General features: G+C 37.5%; 2 protein-coding genes across 3 annotated transcripts in view; one reads left to right on the top strand and one right to left on the bottom strand.

Moving 5' to 3' along the window:
• The window catches only part of RFC1 (replication factor C subunit 1), a 34,374-nt gene extending 33,281 nt beyond the window's left edge, over positions 1-1,093 (top strand). The window contains exon 24 of the mRNA XM_048304331.1: positions 550-1,093. Within this exon, the coding sequence (XP_048160288.1) occupies positions 550-651 (102 nt within the window). The 3' untranslated portion in view covers positions 652-1,093. The remainder of the gene's footprint in view (positions 1-549) is intronic.
• Positions 1,094-1,309: 216 nt separating this feature from the next.
• The window catches only part of WDR19 (WD repeat domain 19), a 39,503-nt gene continuing 15,442 nt past the window's right edge, over positions 1,310-25,370 (bottom strand). The window contains exons 18-37 of one of the 2 annotated variants that reach the window (XM_048304329.1): positions 24,759-24,918; positions 24,058-24,168; positions 22,325-22,434; positions 21,191-21,248; positions 20,822-20,968; positions 20,627-20,709; positions 19,329-19,412; positions 18,107-18,253; positions 17,559-17,683; positions 15,840-15,952; positions 14,910-14,978; positions 14,470-14,547; positions 10,231-10,327; positions 8,017-8,141; positions 7,244-7,325; positions 6,475-6,625; positions 5,021-5,144; positions 3,232-3,308; positions 2,413-2,533; positions 1,310-1,640 (exon numbers count right to left, since the gene is read on the bottom strand). In XM_048304329.1, coding sequence (XP_048160286.1) covers positions 2,419-2,533; positions 3,232-3,308; positions 5,021-5,144; positions 6,475-6,625; positions 7,244-7,325; positions 8,017-8,141; positions 10,231-10,327; positions 14,470-14,547; positions 14,910-14,978; positions 15,840-15,952; positions 17,559-17,683; positions 18,107-18,253; positions 19,329-19,412; positions 20,627-20,709; positions 20,822-20,968; positions 21,191-21,248; positions 22,325-22,434; positions 24,058-24,168; positions 24,759-24,918 — 2,056 coding nt within the window. In that variant the 3' untranslated portion in view covers positions 1,310-1,640; positions 2,413-2,418. Of the gene's footprint in view, positions 1,641-2,412; positions 2,534-3,231; positions 3,309-5,020; positions 5,145-6,474; positions 6,626-7,243; positions 7,326-8,016; positions 8,142-10,230; positions 10,328-10,362; positions 10,573-14,469; positions 14,548-14,909; positions 14,979-15,839; positions 15,953-17,558; positions 17,684-18,106; positions 18,254-19,328; positions 19,413-20,626; positions 20,710-20,821; positions 20,969-21,190; positions 21,249-22,324; positions 22,435-24,057; positions 24,169-24,758; positions 24,919-25,370 lie in introns of those variants that run through there. The other variant, XM_048304330.1, reaches the window with a different exon arrangement.

The following is a 25,370-nucleotide window of genomic DNA, read 5'->3' as shown; positions in this document are numbered from 1 at the left end:
CTCAGTATTAAATGACCCCACTGAAGTGCTGGGACTTTTTTTGTTTTTAGTTACCTTTCTGTGACTTTTAACATCATCTGAATGAATTAAGAAAAAAATCATAGTAGATATTAAATATATAATCTCTCACCTTCTGAATTTTTAACTGGTGGTAGTGTGGAAAAGTCTAAGTTACTTCCAGTCATTGTCTTAGGTTGGACCAAAGTGAGATATCACTCCAAATCTATGAGTTCTGCATTCAATTCCAAAACTTAGTAATATTTTAAGTGTTGGTGAGGATGGTGCCAGTGGCAAGGAGCAGCCACAGGCCTGTGCCTGTGTTTACCACAGATGACAATTCTAGTAATACCTTTGGTCGGTATCACCAAATGGGGAACTGTGGTCAGCCCGTAAGACTGAATATTGTAGCCTGTACTCTCCATGGCATTTAGAAACTTCACACCTGAAAGGGGAGGGAAAGAGGTGGCTTTTTCCTTAACACTGACTACAGTTAGACTGAAACTTTGTCAAATTGCAGTTGGATTTTAAACTGTATATTTCTGTTTGTAGCAAAAAAAGGTGAAGTCCTCCAAGCTGACAAAAAGAGAGAAAAATGAAGAAACAACAAAAAAAGAAGGGAAAAGAAAAGAGAAAACAAGACATTTAGAGTAAAATCTTGCTTTGGACACAGCTTTGCTTATCTAACTTCTGGCAAGAACATGAAACAGATCCAGTGCTGCAACTGAGAAAGCAGAACCAGTGCGTTGAAAATGCTCCTCTTATAGAGGTGCTGTAGCTCTTGTGCTTACACGATGTCCTGCTGTGCTTACTCTTGACATGGTACATGTTACAAGCTATAACTGTCTTTGTGCAACAGCCACCAGGTGCATGAACATGCTGAAAATGTCATGCTTAGTTACCTGGCATTTCTGCTGAGTCTTCCTAGGACTTCACTACATTTTTTTTTTTAATATAAATCCCCTGACATTATGTGGTGAAGTCTTGTAAATAGTACACGATGCAAAAACCCCGTATATAAATGGCCTATTTGTACATTATAGAAATTAAGCAGCACATAAAATTACAATAAAATGTTTCACAGAACTCTTTTAAAGCTTTGGTTAAGTTCATGGAGTGTTCTGTCCTGTCTCCTTCCTTTACTCCACAGTTTTGTCTTTCCTTCATGTACATGATGTGGCATTTCTCTTTTCCTGTAACTTCCCTTTTGTTCAGGTAAAGACACAGAAAAGCAGTGAGGTATTTAGTTCCAAAACTTGACTAGCCTGTACTTGTACAAGTTATATCTTTAATCAAAACCAGAAAGGAATAATTAAAGAGTAAGAAATGTTTAATTGAAAATAGTTGTAACAGTTCAGAACTGATACTGAAAAAGAAAACAGTAGGGAAGTGGTTCTTCCTGCCACTCACATAAAAAGATGGCCCCGTGGTTCGTCTTTGGTGCAGATAAAATGCAGATTTTGTTTGAAAGAATTATCAATCAGTTTTATTACTACAATAAACCAAAGTACAAAATTTATCAAAAGCTAAATAGTTACAGATATCACAAAAGTGATGGAGTTGTTATCAGGCCTTTGTGGGGAAAAGATGTGTGATGTAGTAATAGAGTTTTCCTTGCTGCTTGCCAGCCAACACAGGCAGCTCTGAAAATAAGCAGAGGTGGTTAATCATATTCTGAGATACACTGTGATAGCAGATCAGGAAAAATAAAATCAACTAAAAATTTCCCAAAAGAACTTAGGTGCACTACTCTAACCCACAGCTGCATTTTCACATAAGCTGTTCACACTAGTAAATCTGCCTTGAAATGTCAACATTACTGAGGACGATGGTTAACTCATTTTCAGTTACCAGATTTTTAAAAAAAACAAAGTCCTGAATCTTAAGTGTTTGAGAGCATGGCTCTGTCTATACCATTCTTTGAAGTATGAGTATTTCAGGCTGTTATCAACTTGTTGCTATTATCCTGGGATTGATTGTTAAATAGGCATGTTGAGATCATTGTAACCTGCATTTTAGATTTGCTCCTTCCAGTTAGTACCCCTCTTGCTCTCTCTCCCTGCACTTAAACCCTTGTTGATAGATCTGTAGAAGTTTGGATGATGCGGGGATCTTCACACTGTTTTCTGTGCTACTCCAGCACACCTGGTATTCAGGAACATGTTCCAAACCAGAACATCCTCTGGATGTTAATGTGGTCATAGGGGTAAACCGAGTTTAAGCCCAATTTAACAACCAGGTTAGTTGCAGTAGGAAAACCTACTGGTGTTTGCATGCCTGAGGGCAAATAGGTGGCAGAACTGGGTCTCAAGTTACCTGAGGTGTTGACCCAGGCTTAAGTTAAGATTCCTTACTGGGAAAAACTCTTGTCTTCTGGAATGAGCCCTGTTAAGTAAAAAGTACTGTAGGACATACCTGAATTTAATGATCCTCATCTTCTAGTTTGAGGTACTCTGTGCAATCAGTTATTTTCATAAGATCAACAATGTTAATCCTTTCAGAACACATGGGACACATGTTTTCAGTCTGTAACATGCTGTTTTAAAGGAAGGGTAATTGGTCAAAAGCTAATTCTAATATTTTTCAAAGGAAGCTGGGCCCAAGGCACAAAGCCTAGAGCAGAGTTCTGACCAGTGCTATGTAGCAAGTGCGGGACAGAGCAATGGCTGCTTCTGTCTACATGGAGCAAAGGCTGGTTTGTTTCCAACATTTGAGAACTAACACCGCACCAGGAAGGCTGCTGCTGTTTGCAGCATTTAAACATGTAACAGAGGAGGTTTTAACAGCTTCAGAGTTCCTGACATTGGAACAGAGTTATCCAATCCCATTGCCACATGTGATTATCAGGGACAAAAAATTATTGCTGTCTTAGTCTGTACCTAATTCTATGTGCATTTTGTTTTGGGGATTGCTAGTGTGCCTGTGTTCCTGCCCTGCCCCCATATGAGGCCTTCTTCTTGGACAGAGCCGCGACCTTACACAAGCTCACCATCCATCTTCATTACTGTTCCTGTTGGAGCCCTGCATTACTGGCCCAATTCTTTATCTTACCACATCATTTGGTCAACTTTGAAGCAATGTTTTGTGAGTGTCTTAGGTGCAACAACCAAGTAAGAGGGATTCCTCTTCCACCCAGCCCAGCTGTTACATGTTTTTAGTACCAAATGACCCATTTGCTGCTAAAATACGAACAAACATTGGAATACTGCAACAGAAAAAAAAATCCCAACTTACTTTTTGAATTCTGAGTAGAGGGCAGGAAAGTCACAGTGTGGGCAAACTGTCCAGTCATCGCGTACCATGTGCCGACCCTGCACACAAGAACTGCAGGTAATGAAGGGGCAAGTGCTGCCCAAGTACAGTGAGCATTTACTTTTGGACCTGTTATTGTGAAAAAGTCTCAGCTACTGAGTTCTAAGGTCTTGAATTAAAAGCCCCATAGTAGTGTTACTGTAGTTGGATTACTGTGTCAATTCTGTAACTAGAGCTCTCAAAGAGGTGCAGTGTTTCCATTATCATTTGCATTCCTCTTTTAAAAATGGAAATCTAAAAATGAATTGAATTACAGTGTTTAGAATTCTTTCAGTTTGGCAATTCTAGAATGCTATCTGTAGATCTGTATCCAGAGCTGTACCTATATCCGCTGGCTTTTTTGGTGTTGTATATGACATACCAAAAATGCCACCAAAGCCACGGCACCTGAGCACAGCAGGTCGCATTCAACACTAAGTTTGTGAGCCTGCCTGGCCTTTGCCTCTTTACTCTACTTTTTCTTTTTTTTGCTACAGTTTAACTAGTTTACTTTTCATAGAAGGAATTTGTATGTACGTTTTCAATACTGTAAAAACACAATAGCACCTTGAACTATACTAAGAGATTTATGCTCTAATAGGCTATGCAGCAGCAGACGCTCTTATTAGATATTTGAAAATGCCACAGTGTTAATAATATTACAAACACCTGTGACATAAACAAACTAAGGCCAAGATGGAGCCTAAATAAATACTGTGTAACATGTAGTAACATGTCCATTGTGTTTGGCTCATAAAATTATATTTAAAATCCTTTGCTTTCCTGAAGATATTACTTCTAAAGTATACCTGTCATTCTGCTAAACCAGTAGAGCAAAAAGACCCCCACATAATGGATATTAATTTTTTTGTAAGACTTAATTCTTTAGTTTTAATAAAGAATGTTAACTCTAACATTTGTTCCCTGTTCAAGTAAGTTGTCTTTTTTTTCTGCAATTTTAGTATGACAATTCACACGAACCCAATAAAGATTGTTAGTTATACAGTAGCTGTACAGTAACTTCCACCAGGAATCTATGCCATCCCTACCTTTTCAGTACACTCTGAAGAAACAAAAGATGTTAGAACTTCTCATTTCTGTAAGGATCAGTAATGTAAGAAATGCTGAGGTCACTGGCTGAACCATTAACTTTAGATGTGCTTAAATTTCCCTAAAACAGATTTTTGAAGTTTTGTTGGGGTTTTTGTGTTTAGTTGATTGGTTTAGTTTTTTTTTTTTTAATTTGAAGTCTTGGCAGCCTGGAGCTTAGGGGAGGAGGACTGTGCCCTCCACAAGCTCCTGTACATGGAAAAGGAGAGGGGGACTTAAGTTAGTTCTCTGAGCACTAGAGCACCTAGGCAAAGGGCTGAGCTGGGAAGGCACCAGCAGCACAATCCTGTCTGTTCTCCCAAGTGCACCAACTGCACCAAATGTGTGTGCTGGGGATTCCTGGTGCTCCACCTGCCTTCTCGGGAAGCTGAAGTCTCCCAAAATGCCTTCCTAGTTTTACTGGGACCCTCAAATGCCTGCTATTTGTAGGTGGCAAGTGAGGACACTGTGATAGCCAAAGACAAAAAGAAATTTGGTAACACATTAGAAAAACCCATAAATGCATAACACCACCTAGCCTGGATCCACTAGCAAACTAAAGATGTTCAAATGAACTTATTTTTAGAAGGGAAAGCAGCTTTGCCTTTACTGTCACACTGCAGGAAGCACAGCAGACACTCACAGTTGCAATGCAGTATGGAAGGTTGTTTTTACAGCTGGGACACAGAAGTTCACACTCTGGGAGCTGGAAAGCACAGTAGGGACAGGCTGTTGTTGGCTCTTCTGTCTCAGTAGTGTCTCGACGTCTAAAACACAGATACAGCTGTGAATAAAACCCTCAGGCTGTTTGAACTTAACAAAGCTCTTTTACAATGCCTTTGATACTTAGCAAGTGTTTTTCCTCTGAGTTACTTGCTTAGCTTCCAGCTGCTATTTTACATTCTATCAGCTCCTTCCTTTTAACTATCACCCAAGCTTCATCACAATTATGTCAACTCGGAAATAGGTCATTTTCCATTTAATTAGAAAAAACACCATCTTTTAAAAGCTGTAACAGATCCTAATACTTTGAAAGATTTCAAAACTCAGGGTCTATACGTATTGACTATAAAGCTGTGGTTTCTTTGTTTCAGAGTTTTTCTGTGGCAGCACCACAAAGAACAGGAGTAACAAAAAACTGGCTTTCTGGTAGGATTATACAGCTTCTAACTGCCTCCAAAAAGGCTCTAAGAGTTTCAGAGAAATGACATAAAAATCAGTATCCATAAAACAGCTATGTAAGCTGAGACTCTTCAGGTCCTGAAAATACTTAACTGATAGAAGGGAAATAAATAAAATATAGAGGTGTTTAAAATCATGAATAACACAGAAAAGGGTAGATCTCTCCTAAGAGGAAAACTATGAGGCATCACCTTAAACCAGCTAGAGACCAGTCTTGACATAATGGAACTTCTTGTTGTAGGAGTCACCTGTCATTAAAAATTTACATGGCTTTAAGCAGAAAGATTGGATAAGCTCATGGAGAGCTTAGAGACTTAATAAATAAATACCTGAACCACCCATATGAGCTCAGCAAGTCCCTGAACCTTGGTTAGAGACTAGTACAATAAATGAGAAAGTGTTATATATGTGTGCCCTGCTGTTTTACAGTTACCTATGCTTCCTCCTCTGGCAGAAAACATTGGCTAGGATCTACCAAAACAAAACTTCAGATAAGGAAGAAAATGTCAAAAATTCATATATTTTATTTGCCATCCCATTCTTTTTTATCTTAGCCATTTAGTCAGTAGTCTAAATCATAGAAGAGCACAATGCTGCTGCTGTAGTAGCCAACAGTTTGGCTGTGGATTCTCAACTAGAGACCAACTAAACCTGTAGGGCTGCACTTGTGTCTGTATGGACAAGATGGAAAAGTTACTGCTGGTTAGGAAGCATTTTACAAACACATTGAATTTAAGGCTTACTGCATTCAAGGGAAGTCTTTAATTCTCAGAGAAGGGTGGGAAATGGTTCTTAGCCTTTCAAATAAAAGACAGTGAAAAAATATGAAAACAGCCTATAGGCTTTATGAGCAAAAAGAGCATTGCAAATAAAGCCTTGACAGGTGATTGCGTGCATTTGATTAACATCACTCACCTGACCACAGTTTCAATTTTCTTTTTATATTTAGGATCTATTTTACACCGATACTCAGGTCTCATCAACATAGCAGCAAAACTGAAGGCTGAGTTTTTCAATCCTGCTCGGTGACACTCAATCACAGTTGAAGTCAAAATTGGCACAATGTCTGTAACAGAATGAAACTATGTCAAATATTTATTTACCAATATTAATGTTAAAAACCTTTGAGCTAATACAGCTAAAAAAGTACTGATGAAAAAAGACTTATTTTTCTTCTTTTCCATGGTACACAGTTGCACAATTTGGGCCATTCCTCAAACCATATACAAGAAAACCATGGTTTCACCTCTCACTGCCTCGCACTCCTGAAGCTCAGCATGGCAGCAGGAATGTTCTGATTATAACCATGTCTCCCAAATCTGGTCTGCACTCTTTAAAGCCTACTTTTTAGTCTACATTTTCCATGTACCCAAAAATAATTTTCAAAAAAGGTCAATTAAAATTTTGTGATAAAATCCCAGAACCAATCAGTTCATTACACACAATCCTGAGACTGTGTGTGGCTGAGGCTGCTCAGTACTGCAGTAATGTGAGGACAGATTAAACTGCTGGTGAGGATCCCATCCTGAAGGCTGTGTATGGAAGAGCTGTCTGGAGGAGGATGCAGAGCACACTGTGTAGTTACACTCTGTTGTTGCCCACAGGATCACAGGGGGAGAATGAACCTTGTAATGCAGTGCTGATTGATGAGTTGCCCTGTTGCTCCTCTGCTGTCAGCACTTACGTGATGGGAACTTGCTGATGTTGTTGGCTACACGTATAAGCATCCGTGCTCCCTTCATGTGATCACCACGTTTCACGTGAATCTGGAATACAGCAAACATGCCACGTTTACTGCAGCCATTGAGAGTAATTCCTGCAGCCTGCTCTTGGCATTCATTCATCCTGCTGGGAGCTGCATGCCAACAACTCCTTCATGAAACTGAGCAGAGCTGGACTAGAGAAGGGACCAGAGACCTCACAGTGGCTCTTCCCCAGAAGGCTGCTTCTGGCCTTCAGCCCACCATTTGCAGCTCTTGCCTCACTGCTGGTAGAGAGGGAGGCCGAACCTGGCTGTAGGAATGGATATCCTGATGGGCTTAACTACTGGAGATGGGTTTACTATCCATGGTTAACTACTAGAGATCACTGGAGCCCCTGCTTAATTTCATTTACAGAAAAGCAGTGATCTACTTATGGATAATAACCTCAAATACAACAACAACAATAATAAATAGTTGTACTAGTAGCATAGCATTTGTAAGTATGAATGCAAAAGAGAAACAGGAAGCCATATGTAATTTTCAATTATTCAGTATTTTAAAAAAGAATATGCTACTCAAAGAGGCAGAAACAACTGTGGATTGTCCTCTTGAAGCATGCTATTAGCATGCACTTGGATTCTGTGATACAATCTACATGACACTGTAATTTATGTACACAGCCCATCCATCCATATGGTTCAATAAACCAGACACTGCGCAACTTACACATAAATTCAATTTCTCAGTTCCTTACCTTCACTAAAATATAGCTGTGTAGAATCATAAGGTTCGTAGCCATCTCAGAAGAAATTTTAATCTTCTGGGTCTTTAACTCTGAATACATACTGAAAAGAACATCATGTGCATTTCGGTAGTTTCCTTAAGAAAAAAACAACAACAGAAAATTTAGTTTTTCATAACAATGTTTTTATAGGGAAGCTGAAGTTATGTTGATGCTTGGAGTAAAACCATTGCGTGACAATTTCTTTGGAAAACCACAAGCAGTTGCTTGTCACAGTATCCTAAACAGTATCAGCCAGGAAGTTAAAAAAAAAAAAAAATTACACTGGGAGAAGTAATCTAAACAGTCTAAACAGTAGCAAAATATATATGATAGCAATTTAATATAATGAACTTTAAAAGTAGAAGATGCTTTTAGAGCTTTTACAGATTTTTTTGTTGTTGTTCTTCAATGTCAGATATTCAAAAGCTATTTTTTAAATGTTAATTTAGCATACTTTTACTTGATCATTTGCTTTGGAAACGCCTTGCCTCTGCAACCAAACCAACCCAAAACCTGTCAAGGGATAGTTAAAATTTGAATGTTACTTCACTAGGTTATACTGCTTCAAGGTTACTATCAAGGATTGTCCAGAAATCACAGGATTTCATTGAATTATCAATTTTTATGACATTAAAAGCTGAAATCAAGTAGTGTTTTGCATTTAGTCTATTCCTAGCTGGTTTTTTCTTGCTTTGTTTTTGGGGTTGTTTTGTTGGTTGTTTTGGGATTTTTTGCATTATTAGAGGTTGAGGAAGTCATACTCTTTGCAGCTGGAGGCATTTAAAGGAAATTCCAGTTATTTCAGCAAACATTTTTCCTTTGCCTCCCTATATTTCTCTATCAGCAGATCTTTTTACTCTACAGAGCAATTTGTAAAGTTTTGTTATACACTACAATTTAATCAAACTATGAAATTTGTGTGAAACAGTTAAGTATCACTTCAGAATTAGTTGCTGGAAAACAACATTTTTTTATACTGTGTTACTGACTCTCAGTATAATACAATCAGTCTTAAAATCATGTGATTACATAAAAACAACTTCAAAGAAAACTGCACTTAAAATGGCATACCCAAAGAAAAATACCAACCAGTGTGACTTAAATATTATTATTAAATGGATTTTTAAGAAAAGAACAAACTATACTGGTGCAGACTTCAGAATCAAACTCACTGAAATATGCTGAAGGAAGAGGGGGCTGATGTAAAACTGCCTTTCCAGAAGAAACAGTTACTGCAGGGTTGGTGATTTTAATGAGACAAACATTGTGCATCCTATTACACTGCTGCAAAATACATCTATACTACTAGGGAACATGAAATACACCATAGGGTACTGCATTTTAGATACAAGTTTTCAGATTCAGAGAAGCTAGTAAATATTTAAATCCTTGAGCCTTTGCATTTCCTGCTTACATAATTAAGCACAAATGCATTATTCACTATGATGGATTGGGAGATTTGCTTGCCAAGGGTTTTAGAGGTTTTTCCACTCCTTAGCCCAATGCTGAGGAGCAGCCGAGGAGCAGCCCATAAATGTTAATTTGCCTGGGTTATTCCCGAGACTGCTATTTTTCCTTTATAGATTTTTCTTTTACATAATTGAAATGAAAAGCAAGCAGTGTTACGGTAGGGTTGTTGCCACGGCTACAGGGGAGAGTTAATAATGGAGGTGGCAGCTATTTTGCTTCTAGCCCTCTCTCTTATTTTTTTTCTAACTTCAGCCTACCCATTACAAAGGAAAACAAAGCTTAAAGTAAGCACATGTCTGGTCCTTCAACAGAAATTATCTCCTCTGCCCATCTTCCACTGATAAAAGTCAGGTGCTAAGACTAAAGGATCAGTACCAAGTCAGTTTCTACCATATGTAGAAACTGCAATTCTATGACTGTAACACACAGAAAGGTAAAGTCAAAGGCTGTCTTAATCACTATGTTCACCTGAATGTAATAAAAAATACAGATATTTTCCACAAGTTTCTTTTTTTTCCCCAATATTTAATATACAGGTGTGAGTCCAAAGCTTCTTCCCAAGTCTACTTTCAAATTCAAAACTGACCTTGAATACAACTAAAAGCACTGATACACGTCTTCTCTAAGTATAATCCTACACAAAGAGCAGCACCCTAAGTAGGGTACCTAAGGAGGTAGCATGAGAGATGCCATCACATCAGAGGAAAGACTTACCTGAACACTGCTCCTCCCTGGCAATTATTATGGCAGTTCTGGCAGCATCTCGGTACTGCTTTAGGGCCATGTACAAGCGAAACAGGTACTTGGCATCCTTAATGAAATCATACAAAAGCAATTAATACTGACCAAATACCTACTGCTGTATTCCTTTTCTTGACTTGCTCACCCCACCACCACATTCTCCAAAGAAAGCAGACAAGCTTGCTTCGTGAAGAGCTCTTTGTAGGAACATGCTTCAGCTATGCCACAATCTCCCGCAGGGCTTTGGCTGTTGCTTGGGCACACAATACCCACGCTGAGGGCCCGCAGGGAGTCCTGGTAGGTGCTGGCCAAACCCTGTCAGGAGGGATGCAGAAAGCCACAGACCACTGTGCACGTGGAGAGTTGTACAGGGGGAAACCAAACAACTCCAGCTGTGTGGGCATTTATGGTGTCAGAAAAGAAACCAGGGACTCCTTTCAGAAATAGGAGTCTTGCCAGAAATGCTTAAATTGCATTATGGATCTAGATGCAAACATTGCTTAGTGTGGATGAGGATCACAAAATCTGGCCACTAATGAATGTATTGTTCTGGGACCAGAAGGCAGACATCCAAGACAGTTAAAAAATTAAAAAGGGGGACAACCACCTAATAAAATGCATAAAATTTATAATTTGCTATACCACGTATTTTTGATAGATTATATAACTCAAGAACGGTAAATGTAGCAAAGAGTTTGCCCAAAACGTGGCAATCCAACAGCAGGCAAATTAGTGAAATAATTTAAAAACAAAACTAAAAAACAAAAAAGACAAAATAAAAATACAAAATAAAATTGTTACTTGTTGACCTTGCTTATGTTCCTATGAAAAGAAACTATTAAGTGAAAAAAAATAGGGCTAGTGTCATTATTTTATATCACTAGCAGTGATTTCTAAAATGAGATTAATAAAAAGTAAAGCCTGTACATGATAAACTTAATTGGGATTAAATTGAGCTAAAATATTGTACATAATGGTATGGTTCCAACTTAAATGTACAAATGAAAAAAAAAAGATGACTCTGGCAGCTTTATAGAGAGCTTAGCAAAAAAATCCAAACCAACTAATTCTGCAAAATTAGTAGTAAATCCAAACATTTAAAGTGTGTATTTTATGTTAAAATGGTATAAAAACTTCTATTAAAAGAATTGTATTCGTCAATGTTGTGCTATTCTCTGGAATACTGTGTGGGTTTTGTATGTAAGTCTCAGAGCAAAAGAAAGTAGAAATTCAAGGTAACAGAAATATTGAAGACAAAGATATTTCCTTATAGAGAAGATGACTGCAAAGATTAGCTTGTACTTGAGAAGCAAAGAAAAAATTACCAAAAAAATCACAGAAATAAAAGCAGGAGGGAAAGAATCGCATATGCAAAGAAAAAAGAGAAGACAAAACCTTCTTTTTAACTTGAAATATAAGGAAAAACATTAAGCAACCAAAAGTAATTACTGTTAAACTAATGATGGAGCAGAATTTTAAGTAATACACGATCAAAAGGCTGAACATAGTAAAAACTGTAACTCAGAATAATGAAATAGTTAACTGGATATAAAGTAACTACAACTACTTATATTAACAGGTATTATTCTTCCACTGTAAACTGCCTTAAAAAGAAAAATTGCCATTCCCTGAGTGGGGTAAACCAAAAATTATTAAGAGTAGTGGGTTATGATATAATTCTTCCCAACTTCTGACACCTAACGAACACAGATGGCCATTCCACTGATGTTAGCCCAAAGCTGCACTACTTCGCCATCCAGCCTGCTTCTCCCCTTTCTCCTGCTGCAGCAGGAAAGGATCCTGTCCCAGCATGGACCAGTAGTCTTATATGGTATTTGCCATGTTCCTAATTATATTTTACTTAAATAATATATTTAAATTACTTTTTTAAAAAAAAGTGAAACTCATTCAAGAAAAATTAATCCCATGTTTTACTTCCATATTCTTACCTTTAAAGTCAGTAAGTTTAAAAGCAAAAAATGCAGAAAAGAATTTTCTAATACAATACATTTCCTAAGGTCTTTGGAAAATTTATTATTGCAATCTAGCTGATTTAATATTAGATAATCATAATTTAAGTTTTCTTTTTAAAATATATGTACTCAGAAAATATGCACACAGAAAACAGCAGAACCTTGCTAGTTAATGCTCCCTGAAAGAGTGAACATGACAAATTAAGAATCTTTACATGTTGAAGTTAACAAATACAACAGTTGACAAAATCACACATTTAAGAAATCATGTATAATTAGTCAGACAATAGTGTAGCAAAATTTTGGTGAACTTAATAATTTTGATAATATGGTACTTCATTAAAATGCCACATAATTGTTGGCTGTGAAAGATTTAAAGCAATCAGCCTGCTGTCAGTGATAACCTGGTTTGAAGATCAATGCTTGAAATGATTAGCAAGTTTCTGCTGCATGGCTACTTTTCAATTCACTCTTACTTTCAGCTTTACAAAAATGCCACGACATAGAAGCTTCTATTTTCTAAAAACAATAATATCTTGCTTGAAAAGTTCAAGAACAGTCTCCATAGCATAATGAAGATAAGGATTGTTTTTAAAGTAGTTTTTAAAGCAAATATGTACGATTTGATAAAGTAAAATTTTGTTACTCACTGAGAGAGACTATGGTAGATTGGATTAAAGCATTCAGAAGAACAAGAGAGAGCTTTTAAATAAGGAAAACAAAGCTCTACACTGAAGTTCAAAACAATGTTAAATATAGCAATAATGGCATTCAAAAATTCTTAAGTCTTTTCCAAAATCTTTAGAACCTCTTCACTATGGATATCATACTCACTGGCTCACTCACCTAGCTCACTTCCTTCACCCAGTCCCATGCATTTCTTTGAACAAGGCAGATAGGCTGCTGTTCTGAGAAAAGAGACTGGATGCTACAGTGTCTGTCCACCCAACTTCCAGCGTAAATACAAAATTAGTCTTGCTTACACTGATACTGGATAGATTTTTCATCCAGTGCCTCCAAAGCGTAATTACCTTTGGGTTCTTACAGCTGAATTCTGTTTGTTTTGCCATGTTTTGCTTCTCTCATAATTTTATTGAAGTTCACATTTCATATTAGAGGTAAAGTCAGAGGTAAGTAATAAAGAGATAGAGGTTTGGTTTGTTTTGGTTGGTTTTTTTTTTTTTTTTTTACATTTTACAAAAGCAAAGTTTTCCTGGCCATCAACTGCCTGGTGTCTCTAGAAGTCTAAAATATCAAACCCTTAATCCATACAGAGACGAAAGAGACAGAGTTTCCAATTTCCTAACAGAACTGCAAACCACAGCTGTAATATTAGGGGTGAAATCAACTTATTGTACCAAGCCCCTGTAATCTCCATAATTACCAAACCTTGTTCCCCTCAGCAAGATGTAATTTATTCTTCCATGGTATATCATATTGCACCTGACTGTATTTACCATGACTTTGTATGAGACTCTACATTCCTTAACTAAGCAATTGACTGCAGACTGGAACACCCTCACCTGAGGTCTGGCTTTCACCACTTAACTCACATTCCAGGTGTGCTGTTAACGGGCGGTAAAACTTCAAGTGGTTCAGCCACATAGTTCCATGAACTCAAGCCCAATTATGACTGAATGTACTACAAGCTATTGTCATCAAAGCCACTCAGAAATGAAAAAGGATGCTAATTTTGAAAATCTGTCCACAACCTTTTATGCCTTACACTGACGCTGAATGCACGAACTAACGTAACCCGGTAAACTGCGGGGTTTTGACCTGCATCTCCTACTTTGTACCTTACTTTCTTCCACTGTGAAAGTCAGACCAACTCTGCTACTGCAGGAAGAGACCACTGCTGTAGCTCATCTCAAGACATACACATGCTGACTGTCCATCTGGGAAAGGCAACAGCCAGCTGGCAAACTGGCATCAACCAACAGCTAAGTTTTGTCTCCTACCCTCAGTACAAGCATTAATTTCGACCTCCTCTGTCCAACTACCTGCTTTCATAAAGATGAAGAAAAATTACTCAATCCAAGAGTAATTGGTGCTTCCTTTCTTATATTTCTGAACCTGGAGTTACTGGGTGAATGACCCATGGAATGGTCATACAAGTCTTGCTCCTTAACAAAAGCTAAAGCACAGTCTGTGCCTACTAAAAATTTTAGCACAAAGTAAGCTCAAAATATCTTGTAGCACAGAATGTGACAGAATAGCAGTGATAAAAATACAATACCTGGGGCATGCCATCCCCCTCTCCCATTAGATAGTCAATCAGCTGATTTGTTAGGGCTTCATCTTTTGCCCGTCCCACCTATCAAAAAAAGACACAAGAAACTACGATATGAAAGAAGAAGGGAAAAATAACTTTCTCATTAGAAGCCTTTCCATAAAGCACTGAAACTAGACAGATTTAGAACATGATTTTTTTAGTTCTGCTTGTTCAAACCAGATGATTCTTTGGTTCATCAGCTTTGACATGCAGTAGTTCATATTTATTCTCTAATGTGTTAAACTGGGATTTTAGATATGTTTAGATATCATCTTTACTGATACAGTTTTCCTTCTATTTGCAATATGTCCAAACACACTCAGTGACGCTAGGAAAATGTCACAATACTGAAGGTAAACTTCTTAAAAAGATGAAGAATTTTTTGTTTTATCAAAGTTGCTTACTGTTTCAATTGCCATTTCCATAGCCAAGTTATCTTCTGTGCTTGGACTTTTCATGAAGTGCCTTAATGCCTAAAATGATACAGAAGGAAAGTTAAAATTGAGACACATGAAACTCACTTTTTTGTAATTTTTATCAAGTTCTCCCTCTCTGCATTTTGATAGACAGGTGGCACACTGAATGCTTAACTACAGAGGTAGCAGCTGCTCCTACAGAGCAAGAAACAATTGAGTCTTTGCCAAATTCTGATGTACACCTTCACTAACTGTGAAAGATGTTAACAGCAGTATGGTGAGAACAAATTAATGATTAATGTAATTAATGTCACAATGTGATTAATGTCATGTTTTTAATGTCAAGGAGCCCCCCATGCCACAGTTGAAGGAGTTTTCACCTACAATGGCTGTAATGTGCAAAAATCAGTCATGTAGTATGTGTTCAGTATGCAAAAGTCAAACATTTAATAAGCATCAGTTCACAGACTTGTAACTGATCAAAAGTGTGTCAATCAACATACTTCAATTAACATATTTTCTTTTTTTAAAAAAAGCTTTCAGTTAGGGCACGCTACAGCAATTAATGAATTAGTTACTCTGCAACCAAGTCTCCACTGGTCAAGCCAATAAAATGTAAATAAATTGCTGCTGTGGATCATGACATTTAGAGATTCATTGACAATAATATATCCGTGATTCATCTCAAGCTTCTACTGCTATGAAAAACCTATGTGCATGGCAATGTACAATTCACAGAACACATTCTAGATAACTGTAAATATAAATAGTTTGCTTGCATTTTTTACTCTTTTAAAAAAAATTCAGTATGTCATCAGTTAAGGCACTTAAAATCTAACATGGACTTCCCTGAAGTACTGTATTTTGAACAGTTTTATAAACGTTTAACTTTTACTGGCTTATCCTTTCAGTACTGACCCGTCCATATTGACCACACAGCAAGAAAAATTTCCCCGCCTGAAAATGTTTCTTTTCTGCTTCAAAATATAGTGCAATGCTCTGATAATCTTCATTGGTAGTACTTTGAGAACCTGCAACAGAAGACAGCAGGGCATTCTTATTAAGGAAGATAAAGACTCTACTGAAGGAACATACTCCTATTTTTTTTTTTACTGACATTCAAAGGAAATCAAAGCCAGACAGACTCAAAGTATGTCTTACACATTTTGTCCCATTTTAATCAGACTAAATGTCAAATATTAGGAGCTAATAATAAAGTGAAATAATTGTTTCCACAGGTTTTACACCACAATGGGATTTCTGTTTTTCACAGAATTATAGAATGATTTGGGTTTGAAGGGATCTTAAAGATCATTTAGTTCCAAGCCCCTGCTATGAGCAGGGACATCTTTCACTAGGCTAGCTTGCTCAGAGTTCCATCCAACCTGGCCTTGGAACACACCCAGGGATGGGACAACTTCTCTGGGCAACCTTTTCCAGTGCCTCACCACCCTCACAGTAAAGAAATTTTTCCTAATATCTAATCTAAATCTACTCTCCTAATTTAGTTTAAAACCATTCCCCCTCATCCTGTCACTACATTCTGCTCTAAAAAATCATAGTGAAATGTCATTACATGATCTAATAATGAATTTTTCCATTATGTCTTGGCAACAATAAAGCAGGGCAAGTGATTATGAGATTATCACCTGAATTGCATTCACAGTTTAAGAATATGGAAGCACACTTGTATTGTACGAAGCAAGGCTATCAGGGCTAATGCAACCATGTGGTAGCAGAGAATAGTACTTAAGTCTTCTAAACAAGACTCCATTTTGCTGTACACATGTAAAACAAAGACAGCCACAACTCCAGTTGGTTTTAAACCCTTTTCCCACCCACTTAAGTTTGAGACATCCTATTTTGGATAAAAGCATAAGGAACAGTAGAACAATTGTGGCCACCTCGACAAGCATCTGCAACCATACATCTCCAAGCTAACTGTTGCCAAGTTTTTATAGCCTTCATAACAAGAAATCATTTTCTAAAGGAAGAGATTAATTGAAAATATGAGAATTTGGGAGATAAATATGTGGAGCTGATAAGGCACTCTTCAAAGGTGCCTCACACAGAAGAAAACTATAAAATTGAGCGCAAATTGACAAGCTGGACTCTGATTGGCTTGATAGCCCAAGATAAAAGTCAGCTTTTCAGAAAGGTCTCCTTTCCATCTCTCACTGAGATAAGAGGAGGCCACAAAGGGTCTTAAAGAGAAAAAAAGGAAAAAAGTGACATGGAAGAAAAGAGTTGGAACCACGAGAAAAGGAAAAGGGAACAAAAATCAGGAACCATACCAGTGAAATGCTCCATTTTGTATCAAGGTCAAAGAAAGGGATTCCTCAATGGGCACAAGAAAATAGTCTAGACAAATGTTTTATCTCTATGGATAAGCAAAAAAAAGCTGTAGGACAGGCAAGATTTGAAAACAACCCAGACTGAAGACCAAGGGAGATATCTAAGCTGAAAGCAGAGTCTGGCTTGTAGGCCTGAAGTACACACATTGGCAAATCTGGCCGCAATGACTGGAAATGGGAAACAAAACTTCACACCCATTGTGTTATGATTTCAAATTGGTTGAAATCAACTAAAAGAACAGCAAAACATAATGCAAGCAAACTTTGAACCTGGAATACTCACTGATGATATCAGCATAAATCTCCATCTTGTTGTGTTGCTGAGCTAATGTGAAAGCTTCATTATTACACTTGGACATAACCAGGAACTGGATGGCAGAACCATAGTCACCAAGCTGCAGAAAGAATCTAATCAGAATGAAAAATTAATGCCTTAGTACTTAATGAAGCTTAATGAATACACCAAATGTTTCAGGAATATAATACACAACATACATACAAATACAAAACACTTCTAATCCATTTTCTATCTCGAATTGCTTTAACTAGGTTCCTAAAATTAACTTAGTAAAAATAATCCAGCATGGCAATTTTTTATTATTGTCTAAACTTATTACTTCATGTTAATATAATTTTAATCAGAAAGTAAACAACAACAACAAAAAATCAGTACCTGTTTAGTTGTCCAAATCTTAGAGATGATGAATGAACTGAACTGAATTATACAGTCAGTGGCCAAGTACCAATAACCAGAGTCTAATATGTTAGCAAGCCTCATAAACTCCCCATAGATAAAAGACTTCTTTTTAATGAGCATAACATGATTGTTACCTGGCCACCATCTTTGCTCCTTCAAGAGACTGTGTTTCTCTTACAATATTAACAGCCTTTTCAGGATTATTTAGGTGATCCAAATACAGTCGAATTACACTATCCCATTGTTTGGCATGTTCATAAGCTATCACAGCTTCCGTGTACCTGCAAAATAATGGTTCCACATCAGTTTTTCTAACTTTGTAAATAACTCCTTATAATATGGTGTGAAGGAAACATAAAGTATTTTATTTCTGTGACATTACTCTGTGACACCTTCCATTCAGTTTGCACGTAATTGCATTGCTCTGCATTTACTATGGGTTTTTTGGTATCTATTTCATTTTCTCTTAGGAGAATGAAAAGCAGAGGCAAGAGAAAAATGTCTTACCACAATACTATTTTTGACCTACTCTGCCAGCATCCCTTTTGCTATATATTAAAAACAGTTCATCTGTTCCATATGAAATCACTTGGGAGGGAGAGAACAAAAAAACCCAAACAAGATACCTAGGTGTATAATTTTAAAAATAAGACCTTATTTTGGTTCTGTAGACAAGATAAGAAATTTCTCATTCTCTCACTATGCAATTGACACAAACAGTATTTTCTAGTCTCATCAATGCAAACATTAAACTCTGGTGCTGTTTCATATTTTAAAGTATCATTATTCTGAAGCATGTTTACTTACAGGTAAAGACTAGAAGGAACTACATTCTGTGATGAAATATTACCTATCTGGGGCTTTAACTTCAGCTAGTAACTTCATATTATTCAACATTATGCAAGTGCAGCCATTAAGATGTACCAGTAATTTGATTCTAGAATGAAAAGATCTCTTTCATGATTATTCTCCCTTTGAATGACCTTTAAAATCACAGCTACAGAGTTGTTAGACACAAACTGAACTTGAATACTCTGCTAATTGGAATATTGCATCATGTTCAGTACTTTAAAACCTTTGATGACTTTTCTTAAAAAGATATTCATGTTTAGACAGGAAAACAATTAATTAGAAACACATCTTTGATACCAGCAGAATGTCCTTAGATTATGTTTCAAATCTTTAATACACTAAGTGTACACTTAAGTTTACATATTTTAGAAACTGTTTTCACAAGGCTATTTTATGCAAAAGTTTCAGTATGTGTTTTAATTTATTTTACAAAAATGCTAATGTGTAACAATAACAACAACAGCAATAACATGTTTTATATTAAAAAAGAGCATTCGAAAGTACCTGCCATCTGCTTCCTTGGCCTTTGCATATTGTAGGTGAATTTTTGGAGATGAAATATGAGGAAGAAGTTCACCAACCTTTGCCCTAGAAAGACATTAGCTATTTAATAAATATATCTGGTTTCAAATTTTCTCCAGTAAAACTGTCATATTTATATCAACACTGAAAAGGAATCTGAGAGAAGAAACTGAACATAACGGATAAGCTTTGAAGTAATTTTAGTATTTTCAAAAAGTTGCACTTTATAAGAACTGGAAATTACAGACTGCTTTATGAGCATACAGGATTGAAGACAGTCTCTTCTCTTTTTTTAAGTCTGAGATGTAGAAGCGTAAGAAGTGGCAGACCAAGGATTTTTATCTCAGGTGTTCTTTCATTAACCCATAGAAGAAGCACAGTATTAAAACTGTAACCTGAAAGATCTATAAAAGCCAGCAAACTAAGCAGTGGGCCTTTCAGGACAAAGGATATGAGAGACTCCAGAGAGGCTGACCTTAAATCTCACCTCTCTGACTAAAAGATGGGCACTCTTCAAACTGAACCTCCCCCTGCTAGAGTAAACAAAGCTCCTACCTCCCTCTTCCCAAATCAAGGTTATCATTAAATGCAAGCTACTCTCCTTAACCAAGTATTCTCCTGGCTCATTTTGATGCCACTGACAATTCTTTGATGGAATAAAATTTTCATTTTTCAAATAAATGGACATAATGTTCCAACCTAATCTTTCACTCATATGAAAGAGGAGAGGTCTTACTGAACTCTCCAATCAGTTCTTAATGTGAGGAATCCTTAAAACATAATTAGGCCAGAACTGAGCCCTTAAATCTCCCAGAAAATTTGACTTTTCCAATGGCTACTTCACAATACTCAAATTAACTTATAAAAAAAAAATTATGATACTGGCTACTCTTGAATCATTTCCAACTGTCCAAATACTCAGCCTCAGCTATGCATGTTATAAAACTAAGAAATATAATTAATTAAACAGTAACTACACAAATATGGTTACTAAATTCAGTGTGGATGTGTGCATGTGCATACACCCACAAAGGACTTGAAACTGCAGGAAACTTGAAACATAACACACAAAAAAAGAAAAATAATTATCTCACATTGACAGTCAGACTATATTAAAACAACATAAATTTCTGAGAGAACCTTTAAGCTTGGATTTGAAACAATACGATCAATGAACCACAGTTAATGAGGCATTTGTGCTATTCAGAGAATCAATCTTTTCCAAAGAGAACCCCAGCAAATCCTCTGAAATATAACATTTCCCTGAAACCTGTACTTACCAGTTTTTACACCGGATGTATACTGATGCTGCCTTGTCATAATATTGTCCCTTTTCATACAGCTGAGCAGCTTCTGAAAATTGCTACAATATTGGAAATCATTAAAATATAATTTCTCAATTCAGATCATGAATAAATAAATAACCTAATGAAGTCACATATTCAGCCTTAACTTTTATTAACTCTTTTGAGCACCTTCATATTCTCCAGAATAGCTCCACAGTCTCTTTTTAATACCCTGCTGGGATGTTTAATGGCCTGGTTTACCCCTCGACGGATATCTCCCATTCGAATGGACATTTGAGCCACTCCAGCAAGGCAAACTTCATCGTGTTCCTGGTACTAGCAATCAAATGAAAAGCAGTAACTATAGATTACACATTAGAAAACCAAGGTCACAAAAGCGACAGTAATCAAGCATTGAAGCAAACTAACAAAACATTACAGATTTAACAGCATTTAATTTAGAGCTGAATTAAAAACTGGAATTTGAATGAGTCTGAAACATGGTAACTTAATGTATATCGTGACAGTACAATGCTATCATTACTAAAAAGGAATTACCTTATTGTTTCCAGTGATTCCCTTCTCATAATGTGCCAGAGCATTAACATAATCACCCCTGAAAGAAAACTGGAAGTTATACAGACAAATATTTTTAAAAGGAAGAGATGGCTGCCTTCCTACCACACAGATTATGCATGTATCTGTCTTGATTTAGACATAACGACTGCATAGAAGGTTGTGAGATATGCAAGAGGTGGACAGTTGCACAGAATGCCATGGCACTTCCTATGGACTTTATCAAATCTGAGTCAAAGAGGCACTTCCATCTCTCAGTTCTGTTGTACAGAGATCAATAAACCTCCCTTGAAAGGCAAAGAATCTATCTGCAAAATACATCTCGGTATTCTCAGCTCGACTCCACATTTTTCTGGAAGATAAATGAAGCTAATCTTTGAAATTACTTATAATTTTTGCAACATAAAATCAAAGGCAATTTTTTTTCCTGAAGTATATTCAGAACTCAAGTTCCAGATGGTTGCATTGATTCAACTGCGTCCATTCCTTCCTTTCTGTGACCAGCAAGTGTCCTCTCTCAATGCCAGGTGTACTGCCAGGGGGAGGGAGTCATCTACAAACTATTAATAGGTAAGTTTTTCCTCCTGACTTAGGCACTAAACAGACCAGGTTTTATCTGTTTATCTAAAATAGACTTTAAAATCATGTCAGATGGTTAATACCTTCTGTCTTTCAGGGATTGGCAGCCTTGAAATTTGACACACCTCTACCTAAATGATTCAAGAAAATGAAGGCTAACAGATATTTAAAGAAATACAGGCAAAAGGCATGGCTTTCATCCAGCATAATAAGTGCTAAATGATTTGGACTTTCTCTATTTTCCAAGCACTGCCTGCAATGAAGTTTTATTTAGTAGATGATATTATATGTTGGGACCTACCAGTTGCAAAGAACCTACATGTACTGAAATTAGTGAAAAGGAACTACGATTTGCTAACATGTCTCTAGCATGAAGGATTCCTTGCAAAACTCCTCTTCCTCATACTACAGCTGCAAGACCTCACTGAATCCTCTCTCAGCAATGCAGTCATCTGAAGTACCTCAATCCTGTGCTCTTCTATTGAGCATGAGTATTGGTTTAATATTCTTATACTACAACCTTACAGGAGAACTTACATGAATTCAAGCTGGACTGCATATTCCTTTGATATGAAAGGGATTTGGTCCGGGGCCAGACGCTTAGCCAGCTGAAGTGCTCTGTCCCAGTGCTGCAAGTCTTTTCGCATCTATTAACAAAGAACAGTAACATTTTCTGATGCAAGTATCAAATTTGGAATTCTATCCTGAACTTGAAATTATTCTAAACACAAATATTGAGTTAATATTCTAGAAAGATTCAGACAATTTGAGAGACATTCACCCTGAAAGAAGGTCTGTTAGGATGACCCTGGAAATGACAGGCCTGTCAGTCTAATTTCAGTGCCTGGTAAAATTATGGAGAAGATTATTCTGAGAGTTACTGAAAAACACTTGAAGGACAATGCAATCATTGGTCACAGCCAGCACAACTTCATGAGAGCAATGTCCTGCCTGACAAACCTAATTTCCTTTTATTATAAGGTAACCCACCCAGCTGATGTAATCCCTTTGGATTTCAGTAAAGCTTTCCATACTGTCTCTTAAAGTATCCTTCTGGACAAAATGTTTACCACACAGCTGGATAAACACATCACGGGATGGGTCAGTAACTGGCTCACAGGTCAGGCACAAAGGGTTATAGTGAATGGGGTGATATCATACTGGAGACCTGTCACTAGTAGGGTTCCACAGGGCTCCATTCTCAGCCCTTCAACATCTCTTCAACATCTTCACTAATGACTAGGTCACAGGACCCGAAGGTATAAGTTTACTGATGATACTAAATTGGAAGGAGCTCTTGACTCCCTCAAAGGCAGGGAGGCCCTGCAGAGAGACCTCAACAGATTAGAGGGCTGGGCACTCACCAACTGTAGGAAGTTTAACAAAGGAAAGTGCTGGACTCTGCACCTGGGACAGAGCAACCGTGGATGTACAGACAGACTGGGGAATGAGACACTGGAAAGCAGTGCCACAGAAAGGGATCTGGGGGTCCTGGTCAACAAAAGTTGAATTTGAGTCAGCAGTGCCCTGGGAGCCAGGAGGGCCAAGCGTGTCCTGGGGGGCATCAGGCACAGCATCACCAGCCAGTCAAGGGAGGGGATTGTCCTGCTCTGCTCTGTGCTGGTACAGCCTTGCCTTGGATATCGTGTGCGGTTTTGGGCATCACAGTATAAGAAGGATCTAAAGTTATTAGAGAGTGTCCAAAGGAGGGCAACAAAGATGGTGAAGGGCCTTGAGGGGAAGCTGTATGAAGAGTGGCTGAGGGCACTTGGGTCTGTTCAGCCTGAAGAAGAGGACACTGAGGGGAGACCTCGTTGCAGTTACAACCCCCTTGTGAGGGAAAGAGGAGGAGGGGAAGACACTGATCTCTTCACTGTGGTGCCCAAACACAGGACCTGAGAGAATGGCTTGAAGTGGTGTCAGGGCAGTTTTATGTTGGATATAATTTAGGAAAAGGTTCTTCACCCGGAAGCATGGCTGGGCAATACAACAGGCTCTCAGGGAAGTGGTCACAGCACCAGGCCTGACAGAGCTCCAGAAGCATTTGGATAGCGCTCTCAGGCACACGGTGTGACTCTAGGGGTTGTCCAGTGCAGGGCCAGGAGTTGGGCTTAATGATCCTTGTGGTTCTCTTCCAATTCAGGATAGTCTGTGATTCTAGTCACACAATGGCAAGATCAGAATCATAAAAGGGCAAAATTACCAGAAGGTAAAATATTCCAACATTAATCTGGAAACGAAAACAGCAGAAAATATACACAAATTAATACCTCAAGAGCAGCAATAGGACAGGAGGATGCCAGATACAAATCCTGAGCCAGATTAAAATCACTAGTAAACATTGCAAGATGTCCTGCTAGAAGGTTGTGGTCTTCTATTCCCTGTAGAAAGACATCATAGGTGTAGAAGTAGTCCAAAAGAAAATAAATACTGTATAAATAACATAATCTAGTAAGCCAAATAAAAATAGTAAACCAAAATATCCTTACATTTTTCAATGATGTGTATTGGATTCTACAAACCAGAAAAAGTCCTTACAGGCCACTAATGCTGTCTAAAATCAGCAATTTGCAGAAGCATAATTTTAAGGTACTATTTAACTTCTAGATGTATAAATGCAATCAAGTTTTGTTTTGGATTTTTTTTTAGTATCAGTCTTCAACATTTTCTCAAAAATAAAAAAAAGGAAATAAGACCCTCCCAACACCTGAGACATGAATATATTCTGCTGTTTTCAAACACATGCAGAAAGACATACTGTGCAGTCCAGTAGAGACTGCAACCACTTCAAGAAAAAAACAGTCAAGAAGTCTGTAGTTTGGACACTTTATCCTCTATATCCCTTGAAAGCAATTCAACTTCTGCTTGAACAAAAACAACCCCTTACCCTGCCCACCCCCTCCCAAAATAAGAATTTAGCATTCTGAAAAATTAAATTATCATATTTCCTGTGTAAGACTTTACATTTTACCTTTATCTGCTCTAGTGACATCACCATCCCAGCATTACCAGATGTTCGAAAAACACGTATTGCAAAATCCACCTCCATATGATGTAAGCAAGCTTTGGCCAGCTCATTCCAACAAGACTGGTCATTCAGAAGGCTGCAGACCTCCCATGCTTCAGAAAACCTACAGAAGGTAAAACACAACTATTTTAATTTTAGATATTACTTATACCCAAAACTCCCCCTCAATTTTTTTTCCTCTCTGTTAGAGAAAACATAAAAAACATTTACTTCTAAGCCACAGAGGGAGTGATGTATCAGGAAGAAAGTAAAAATACAAATGAGTACCTTACATTTCTATTTCTTCTATTTCTACCACACTTTTTCAGGAAACCATCTGCTTTCCCTACTATGGCATTCTTTCCATTATAGTGATTTTGTATTGCTTCATTACAGTGGGAGGAGAGTACACTAGAAGCATTTTCAGCCAGTTTTGGAGGAGCCACTGTCACAAAACCCTGAATAAGTCTTGAAAAAAATTACTTTAGGCTTTTACTCAAAAGTGAAAAAAAAGCCCGAATCACCACTGGGTCACTTATTTTGTTTGGTCTGCCTGGAGAGCTATGTGAACTTACG

This window comes from Corvus hawaiiensis, chromosome 5 (genome assembly GCF_020740725.1).
Source record: "Corvus hawaiiensis isolate bCorHaw1 chromosome 5, bCorHaw1.pri.cur, whole genome shotgun sequence".
In the NCBI taxonomy this organism is placed as follows: Eukaryota; Metazoa; Chordata; class Aves; order Passeriformes; family Corvidae; genus Corvus; species Corvus hawaiiensis.
The sequence above is the reverse complement of the archived record's forward strand: the minus strand, read 5'-3'. Positions and strand labels throughout refer to the sequence as shown.